Source organism: Penaeus japonicus, unplaced genomic scaffold, assembly GCF_977035675.1.
Source record: "Penaeus japonicus unplaced genomic scaffold, GWHDUDI00000001_assembly GWHDUDI00000004, whole genome shotgun sequence".
Lineage (NCBI taxonomy): Eukaryota > Metazoa > Arthropoda > Malacostraca > Decapoda > Penaeidae > Penaeus > Penaeus japonicus.
In genome coordinates, this window is record NW_028234406.1 from 8,302,173 (window position 1) to 8,312,172 (window position 10,000).

At 45.8% G+C, this 10,000-nt stretch overlaps 2 protein-coding genes across 2 annotated transcripts in view; both read right to left on the minus strand.

Moving 5' to 3' along the window:
- LOC122260751 (uncharacterized) overlaps positions 1-4,146 on the minus strand; it is a 66,668-nt gene extending 62,522 nt beyond the window's left edge. The window contains exon 1 of the mRNA XM_086535764.1: positions 4,032-4,146. Coding sequence (XP_086391890.1) covers positions 4,032-4,088 — 57 coding nt within the window. The 5' untranslated portion in view covers positions 4,089-4,146. The remainder of the gene's footprint in view (positions 1-4,031) is intronic.
- A 1,356-nt stretch (positions 4,147-5,502) lies between these two features.
- Positions 5,503-10,000, minus strand: part of LOC122260749 (uncharacterized) — a 30,707-nt gene continuing 26,209 nt past the window's right edge. Inside the window, exons 19-21 of the mRNA XM_086535993.1 lie at positions 9,908-10,000; positions 9,143-9,541; positions 5,503-8,089 (exon numbers count right to left, since the gene is read on the minus strand). The exon at positions 9,908-10,000 is cut by the window's right edge and continues 243 nt beyond it. Coding sequence (XP_086392119.1) covers positions 6,167-8,089; positions 9,143-9,541; positions 9,908-10,000 — 2,415 coding nt within the window. The 3' untranslated portion in view covers positions 5,503-6,166. The remainder of the gene's footprint in view (positions 8,090-9,142; positions 9,542-9,907) is intronic.

The window sequence follows — 10,000 nt, forward strand, 5'->3', positions numbered from 1 at the left end:
TGTGTTCGCGGCTGCCCCAGTGTTCTTGGGTGCCCCAGTGTTCGCGGCTTCCCTTGTGTTCTTGGGTGCCCCAGTGTTCGCGGGTGCCCCAGTGTTCGCGGCTGCCTTTGTGTTCTTGGGTGCCCCAGTGTTCGCGGGTGCCCCAGTGTTCGCGGCTGCCTTTGTGTTCTTGGGTGCCCCAGTGTTCGCGGCTTCCCTTGTGTTCGCGGGTGCCCCAGTGTTCGCGGCTTCCCTTGTGTTCGCGGGTGCCCCAGTGTTCGCGGCTGCCCCAGTGTTCGCGGCTTCCCTTGTGTTCGCGGCTTCCCTTGTGTTCGCGGGTGCCCCAGTGTTCGCGGCTTCCCTTGTGTTCGCGGCTTCCCTTGTGTTCGCGGGTGCCCCAGTGTTCGCGGCTTCCCTTGTGTTCGCGGCTGCCCTTGTGTTCGCGGCTTCCCTTGTGTTCGCGGCTTCCCTTGTGTTCGCGGGTGCCCCAGTGTTCGCGGCTTCCCTTGTGTTCGCGGGTGCCCCAGTGTTCGCGGCTTCCCTTGTGTTCGCGGGTGCCCCAGTGTTCGCGGCTTCCCTTGTGTTCGCGGCTTCCCTTGTGTTCGCGGCTGCCCCAGTGTTCGCGGCTGCCCTTGTGTTCGCGGGTGCCCCAGTGTTCGCGGCTTCCCTTGTGTTCGCGGCTGCCCCAGTGTTCGCGGCTGCCCCAGTGTTCGCGGCTTCCCTTGTGTTCGTGGGTGCCCCAGTGTTCGCGGCTTCCCTTGTGTTCGCGGCTGCCCCAGTGTTCGCGGCTTCCCTTGTGTTCGCGGCTTCCCTTGTGTTCGCGGGTGCCCCAGTGTTCGCGGCTGCCCTTGTGTTCGCGGCTGCCCCAGTGTTCTTGGGTGCCCCAGTGTTCGCGGCTTCCCTTGTGTTCGCGGGTGCCCCAGTGTTCGCGGCTTCCCTTGTGTTCGCGGCTTCCCTTGTGTTCGCGGGTGCCCCAGTGTTCGCGGCTTCCCTTGTGTTCGCGGGTGCCCCAGTGTTCGCGGCTTCCCTTGTGTTCGCGGGTGCCCCAGTGTTCGCGGCTTCCCTTGTGTTCGCGGGTGCCCCAGCGGCTCCCTTGTGTTCGCGGCTGCCCAGTGTTCGCGGTGCCCCAGTATTCGCGGCTTCCCTTGTGTTCGCGGCTTCCCTGGTGTTCGCGGGTGCCCCAGTGTTCGCGGCTTCCTTGTGTTCGCGGCTGCCCCATGTTCGCCCTTGAGTTCGCGGCTGCCCCAGTGTTCGCGGCTTCCCTTGTGTTCGCGGCTTCCCTTGTGTTCTTGGGTGCCCCAGTGTTCGCGGCTTCCCTTGTGTTCGCGGCTTCCCTTGTGTTCGCGGGTGCCCCAGTGTTCTTGGGTGCCCCAGTGTTCGCGGCTTCCCTTGTGTTCGCGGCTGCCCTTGTGTTCGCGGGTGCCCCAGTGTTCTTGGGTGCCCCAGTGTTCGCGGCTTCCCTTGTGTTCGCGGGTGCCCCAGTGTTCGCGGCTTCCCTTGTGTTCGCGGCTGCCCCAGTGTTCGCGGCTTCCCTTGTGTTCGCGGGTGCCCCAGTGTTCTTGGGTGCCCCAGTGTTCGCGGCTTCCCTTGTGTTCGCGGGTGCCCCAGTGTTCGCGGCTGCCCCAGTGTTCGCGGCTTCCCTTGTGTTCGCGGCTTCCCTTGTGTTCGCGGCTGCCCCAGTGTTCTTGGGTGCCCCAGTGTTCGCGGCTTCCCTTGTGTTCGCGGCTGCCCTTGTGTTCGCGGCTGCCCCAGTGTTCTTGGGTGCCCCAGTGTTCGCGGCTTCCCTTGTGTTCGCGGCTGCCCCAGTGTTCGCGGCTGCCCCAGTGTTCGCGGCTTCCCTTGTGTTCGCGGCTGCCCCAGTGTTCTTGGGTGCCCCAGTGTTCGCGGCTTCCCTTGTGTTCGCGGCTGCCCCAGTGTTCTTGGGTGCCCCAGTGTTCGCGGCTTCCCTTGTGTTCGCGGCTTCCCTTGTGTTCGCGGCTGCCCCAGTGTTCGCGGCTTCCCTTGTGTTCGCGGCTGCCCCAGTGTTCGCGGCTGCCCCAGTGTTCGCGGCTTCCCTTGTGTTCGCGGGTGCCCCAGTGTTCTTGGGTGCCCCAGTGTTCGCGGCTTCCCTTGTGTTCGCGGCTTCCCTTGTGTTCGCGGGTGCCCCAGTGTTCTTGGGTGCCCCAGTGTTCGCGGCTTCCCTTGTGTTCGCGGCTTCCCTTGTGTTCGCGGCTGCCCCAGTGTTCGCGGCTTCCCCTGTGTTCGCGGCTTCCCTTGTGTTCGCGGGTGCCCCAGTGTTCGCGGCTTCCCTTGTGTTCGCGGCTGCCCCAGTGTTCGCGGCTTCCCTTGTGTTCGCGGCTGCCCCAGTGTTCGCGGCTTCCCTTGTGTTCGCGGGTGCCCCAGCGTTCGCGGCTGCCCTTGTGTTCGCGGCTTCCCTTGTGTTCGCGGCTTCCCTTGTGTTCGCGGCTTCCCTTGTGTTCGCGGGTGCCCCAGTGTTCTTGGGTGCCCCAGTGTTCGCGGCTTCCCTTGTGTTCGCGGCTTCCCTTGTGTTCGCGGCTGCCCCAGTGTTCGCGGCTTCCCTTGTGTTCGCGGCTGCCCCAGTGTTCGCGGCTTCCCTTGTGTTCGCGGGTGCCCCAGTGTTCGCGGCTTCCCTTGTGTTCGCGGCTGCCCCAGTGTTCTTGGGTGCCCCAGTGTTCGCGGCTTCCCTTGTGTTCGCGGCTTCCCTTGTGTTCGCGGGTGCCCCAGTGTTCTTGGGTGCCCCAGTGTTCGCGGCTTCCCTTGTGTTCGCGGGTGCCCCAGTGTTCTTGGGTGCCCCAGTGTTCGCGGCTTCCCTTGTGTTCGCGGCTGCCCCAGTGTTCGCGGCTTCCCTTGTGTTCGCGGGTGCCCCAGTGTTCTTGGGTGCCCCAGTGTTCGCGGCTGCCCCAGTGTTCTTGGGTGCCCCAGTGTTCGCGGCTTCCCTTGTGTTCTTGGGTGCCCCAGTGTTCGCGGCTGCCCCAGTGTTCTTGGGTGCCCCAGTGTTCGCGGCTTCCCTTGTGTTCGCGGCTGCCCCAGTGTTCTTGGGTGCCCCAGTGTTCGCGGCTTCCCTTGTGTTCGCGGGTGCCCCAGTGTTCTTGGGTGCCCCAGTGTTCGCGGCTTCCCTTGTGTTCGCGGCTTCCCTTGTGTTCGCGGCTGCCCCAGTGTTCGCGGCTTCCCTTGTGTTCGCGGCTGCCCCAGTGTTCGCGTCTTCCCTTGTGTTCGCGGCTTCCCTTGTGTTCGCGGCTGCCCCAGTGTTCGCGGCTGCCCCAGTGTTCGCGGCTTCCCTTGTGTTCGCGGGTGCCCCAGTGTTCTTGGGTGCCCCAGTGTTCGCGGCTTCCCTTGTGTTCACGGCTGCCCCAGTGTTCTTGGGTGCCCCAGTGTTCGCGGCTTCCCTTGTGTTCTTGGGTGCCCCAGTGTTCGCGGGTGCCCCAGTGTTCGCGGCTGCCTTTGTGTTCTTGGGTGCCCCAGTGTTCTTGGGTGCCCCAGTGTTCGCGGCTTCCCTTGTGTTCGCGGCTGCCCCAGTGTTCTTGGGTGCCCCAGTGTTCGCGGCTGCCCCAGTATTCGCGGCTACCCTTGTGTTCGCGGCTTCCCTTGTGTTCGCGGCTACCCTTGTGTTCGCGGCTTCCCTTGTGTTCACGGGTGCCCCAGTGTTCGCGGCTTCCCTTGTGTTCGCGGCTGCCCCAGTGTTCGCGGGTGCCCTTGTGTTCGCGGCTTCCCCAAGTGTCCTTTGTCATCTTTTGAATATCATAAAAGTACAAAGAGCTGTAGTTAAAGCTTGTATACGCAACATACCTTTAACAACATAACGTTTCATCCTTGCGAAATCAAGTTTCACTTATCTATATAAACACAAATTAAGATTTGTTTTTCAATCTATGCATTGTTCTAGAAATAGTTTATATGCAGTCCAATTTGTGTCGATGGTATGAAATATTTTCTTTTTTCATTATCCTATAATAAAAAGGCAACATCTTTGATTAGTGTCGACCTAAAGAACTTTAGATTTAGTATTTTTGCGATTTGCTATTACACATTGTACATCTTTGCAAGAAACTCACCTCTGAATATACAAGACACTGGAAAATTAACCAGTAAAGAAATAGCACTCGTCCCATGCTCAGATCTTTAACGGAGAACTACATCGCTGAAGGGCTAGATGTTGAGAACTAAGGTTCCTCGGAGGGGATATCGCCTAAATCTTGCTACTGATAGGTGAGGATTAGCGGATTTAAGATATGGTATGGTGAGTCTCTGATCAATAAAATGGTAGGGTGTGAGGTATTATGTGTGTTTCCACTTATCATGTATTTAGTTATCAGCAAACACCAGAACATATATACAAATATGTATATATACATACATATGTGCATATATACATACACATGTGCATATATATATATACCTGTATTTGCACAAGAGCTCGACTTATTCTTTTGATTATCTATAGCAACGCCAATGTGGTATATTTGCTAAGAGTACTGGGACCCAGAAGAGCCCAGCAATTTACTGATAGTGCACAGCAATTGCTTTCCTAATTTATTGATGTTTCTAGCTCAAGTGGAGCCATTATGAAATGAGGTTTTAGACTTTTTCCCACCCTAATTCGCTTTGCGCCTGCGAGTGTGCCTTTAAAAGCCAATTCTCATCTTTTGAAAGGAATGGCGTTTCACTGTCTCTTGGAAAGTAATTTGGTAAATCTACACGGAAAAATAACTCCCTTATCAGTTTATCAGTACATGCTCACACACACACACACACACACACACACACACACACTCACACTCATGTATATATATATATATATATATATATATATATATATATATATATATATATATATATGCAAACACAGGGTAAGGGATGATGTAAGACCGAAATGATAATAACAAATGATAATATTAATGACAGTAATACAAATAATGAAAATAGTAACGATACTAATAATGAAAATGAAAATGATATTTGCTATTAGTATTATCTTTATTATTTTTGATGTTTTATTTTGTATGACTCCGAGTGTAGGAACAGCCGATTTAGTGGATTTCACTCTGAATAACCAAACTCTTACTAGCCACCAGGAGAAGGTCTGTAATATTCTTTCTCAAAGATATGTGTAACAATAGTGTATATCTTATTGTATGTTTAGTAATAATTTTCACTCTCTTTTTCTCTCCTGTTCCTGATTACAATAGATCTTAATCATGATTAAATGTATGCCTTGAAGGATCATCACAATATCACATTTCATACTATGATGCCATTGACTTCATTGAATTCACACTCTCATACTTGGATCACTGTCAAATAATTTCTGAATTGGTTTAGTTCTGTGTGTAGTTTGTGTGATGTGTGTGCAGGACTGTGTGTTTCTGGTGTTGCTCATGTCTTTTGATTAATTCTTTTATATTTCTTTCTGAAGAATGAGTTCTTATTGGTTTGGCATTGCTAACCTCTTAATATCTGCCAACTTAATAATTTTTGTATAAGCGTCAGGATAAGTTAGAAAAAATGGGGAGAAGTAAAAACTCATTAATGAAAACAACAATTTATTTTCCTATCAATGCCACTCCGTAACAGCTATATTTTTCCTTATATAATCTAACTATGATACACTATATAGGTGACAATATGGTTAATTCAAAATTATTGAGCATAAAATTTGTTTTTGATTAGGGTTATGTATAGATTTACGTAAAAAAAAATAGAAAAACATATTTTTTACGTTTTTTGGCAAGAATGGATTTAGGGGTAGATTCAGTAAAATTATAACTATCATATTACATCCAGTGTATGTAAATTAGACACTTCTTAACCCCCCCCCCCCCTGCATGTAATGTATTCCTGGTCGCTCGAGCGTCCTGGCTAAATTTAATTCTAGATAATTATATTTCATTTTTTTATACAAAATGTGAGATAATGTGTCACCATTTAGACTTTAGAGTCATCAGTCTGGACATAAAATATTCTCAAATGAGTATTTGGTTCAATCAAAAAGACATCACTCAAAAGGTATTCCCTTTTACAATTTTGTATCTCTTTCCTATACAAGCAATTATTTTCTTGAGCTTTTCTTCCCATTAAGGATCTAGTTTATATATACATATATATACATATACATATGTGTGTATTTTTTCTTTATATTTTTGTTCTAAAGATATTGGATATTTTTTCTTTTTCATGTTGACCTACCAGCCTAGTATTCACTTACTCCGTGAAAACCAGGTTTCGGAGTGAAAAAATGAACAATTTCTGATGCCCCGTATCCAAGAGAAGAGGCTTCTGTACTGCCCGCAAAGTAAGCTTCTATTTTTGCTGGCTCTTTAACACCTTTTTCGCACATACGTTCAAAGATTGACCTTACCCGTTTTTCTAATTGGTCTGTCCAGTAGCTCGTTTGGGATCTGAAATCTTGCAGTTCCAAGAAGAATGTGTTTTTTAAGATGAAACTCTTTGGCGATGGAATTTTGAAGAAAATTTTCTCGAAATACTTGAATCTGCTCTGGATATCTCTTGGTGCCCACTTTTCCACTTTGAGGGAACTTAGAACCATCTTACAGGCCAGGAACACTCGCCGCTGGTTAGGAGTCAGATTCTTCATGATTTCGTTTTCCGCCTGTGCGAAGGAGAACCTCCACTCACCGTTGCCAATACTGTTGATATAGACTGACTTAATGTGAGGCGGTGTAAGAGGTGGCCTAGGCAGATCTGCTGGCCAGGGAGCTTCCATAGTGGGTACAATGTCCACATCCACCAGCAGTAAAGGGAACTCCTTGCCTGTCCAAACAAGGGTGAGCCCCACTCCAACTTTGGTCCTTTTTACACCAGGTGGAATCATTGTTAATCTTTTATCTTCAGGTTCAAGAATTGAGATGCATTCCTTAACCATACTGTAAAATGTATATAAGAAGTTATTTCCTTTCAGAAGGTTTAAGATGTTAATGTGTTTGGATGAAACATTAATTTTTGATTTACAGTCACTATAATCAGGTTCCTTTTCTTCCAGTGACACTTGCAGGCCTCCATTAGGATAGCCATTAAAACTGCCCAGTATAATATTACAGTCATATTCGTCTGGGCAAAAGAGCCTTACGTTGTCTGCCGAACTTCCTAACATTAGAAGTTCCCCGCTAAACATGGGATTTTTCTTAGCAACAGCATTCTTTATACTGTCTGCCCAACTGAATACAGCTGCTTGTATGTCTTTGGATTCTCCTCTTGAATAGTTGACATGGACTTTAGCTATTGCTTCTCCTATGCCATTCACTTGCCATTTTTTCTTCAATTCTTTTAAAAGAATGTTTATTCTCTGAGGAGCAGTATTGTTTTTTTGTATGTCTATGTTCGCCAGAGATTTTAAGTCCAAATCATACAGTTTCAGGTAGTTTCTGTAACCATCTAGAAGGTCCATTGCTGTTAATCCATATCTGTTTACCTGATATGTCCTTAAAAAGTCCCCTGATTCCTTGTAGCCATGCATGCAAGCATAGTGTGCAGGTGTGTTGCCGAAACGATCCTTTGCCTTGATTGAAGCTCCGTGACTGACAAGGTATCTGGCTGCAGATATATTGTTCTTCAAAGCGGCGTAATGCAGAAGAGATGCCTGACACACTTCAATTTCGCTAGTGACTTTCTGTTTTCCCACATGTACCAAAAAATGTAGGAAAAGTGGAAACTCCCTTTCACAACTAAGAATTATCGCTTTCTCCAGAATTTTGCCAAGTGTGTTCATTACCATGTCATTTTCACCATCACCCATTTTGGCACTAGACACAGTATATCTGAACTGTGATTTAGTAATCAGTTCCAACATATCATCGCACGTGACATCAATGAAACTGCTTCCAGACTCCTTATCTTCGGAAACCTTTGTATCCTGGGTTTTGGTGACAAGAATCAGTTTTTCCATCCAGTCATCACCCTCACATAATTCTCTATTCAACCACCAGAAAATGGTCTTCCAACACAGTGTATCATAGTCTTCGTCTGTTTGTGAAGCGTATGCACAATGCAATGAAAGGAAAAGGAAAACAATCTGCCTTGCTTCTTGTTTCCTTGTAGGTTCTTGAGACTTTTCCCATTCATCAGCTAGACGTCGACATTCTCTTGCCAGAGAAGCCTGCAGGGAAAATTAAAACATAATTTACTCTATAGCTTACAGCTTAAAAGATCATAGATAACTTGTATACGTAAATATGTGTGTGTTTATGTGTAAGATATATTGTACATATTTGAAATGTATATGTATGATTATAGATAGATATAAGTATATATAACGTAAATAAGTGTGTGTATGTACATACATGTATATATGTGTGAATATATATCTAGGCGTGTATCTATACATACATACATATATGTATATATATATATATATATATATATATATATATATATATATATATATATATGGATGTATGTTTATATATGTATATATACATAAATAAATTTATAAATAAATATTATATATATATATTTATATATAGTTACACACATATATATATATTTAAATGTATATATAAACATATGTTTATATATATATATATATATATATATATATATATATATATATATATATACATGTATGTTCCCTTCTTAGTTTGCGAAAGGTAAACTAAGTAGGAAATAATAGCTATTTTCTTAATTGCAAAATTACAATTACTACCAAAGTACAAAAAACATGTAAAACAACTCGTACATACTTGTAATTACACCCTTATTGACATCTACTCTTCTATAATTGATTCAACTTTATTGGCTACATTATGAAGAATAACTTTGCAAAAACTAGAAATGAAAGTGACATTGAACTTTAAACGAGAATGTTTATTTCCACTTGAAAGCATGGTAACTAAGAATATTGAAAAGCCAAGTATTCAATTTTAGAAAATACCGATAATGTATCAGTAGTGCCTCGTGGTATATATATATATATATATATATATATATATATATATATATATATATATATATATATGTATGTATATATATACTGTATATATATATATGTATATATATATATATATATATATATATATATATATATATATATATGTGTGTGTGTGTGTGTGTGTGTGTGTGTGTGTGTGTGTGTGTGTGTGTATGTGTATGTGTGTGTGCACGCGCCTGTGTGTGTTTAGGTGCACATATATCAGAATGTGGGGCGTCATACCGTAAGAAGGTGCTCTTTTGTGGCGTCGTCTGGGATCAGATCGACGGGCGCTCGCCCCTTGTGGTCCGGCAGGAAGAGGTTCGCTCCCATGTGGAGGACGAGGGCGGTGGCCGTGTCGAGGTGCCCTGCGTCGAGGGCGGCGTGCAGGGGCGTTTCTCCCTTCTTGTTCTGAGACACAGCGCTGCCGCCGCTGTGCCAGATCCACCAGGCGAATGTGGTTGCTCCGGCGGCACAGGCTCGAAACAGAAGACTGTCTTGTGTGTTTGGAGAGTCTCCGAGGACGCTAACCTTTGCATCCCAAGGCTTATCTCCCTCCAACGACTTTACCAAAGTTTCTGCTGAAACCTTTAGTTCCGGATCCAGGAGCTGGATTTCCAACAGGATTTTGTGTATTATAACCTGTGGGGATTTTGACTTAGAACCAATATACATACATAAAAACATACACACAACACACACACACACGCATATATATATATATATATATATATATATATATATATATATATATATATATATATATATATATATTATATACATATACATATATGTACATATATATATTTATATTTACATACATATACATATATGTACATATATATACATATACATATATATATATATATATATATATATATATATATATATATACATATATATACTTGTGTGTATGTGTGTTTGATATTTGTGTTTGTATTTCGCATACATCTGTTCCGCAAAAAGTGTATGATGTTAAAATATACGGAATATGACGGTTTTCCTTACCCTCGTTACAACAACGCCGACCCAAGGCGTAGCGTCCGGAGTCATCCAGGCCATCTGTATTGGACCAAATGCATCAACAGACGACGTCAGCGG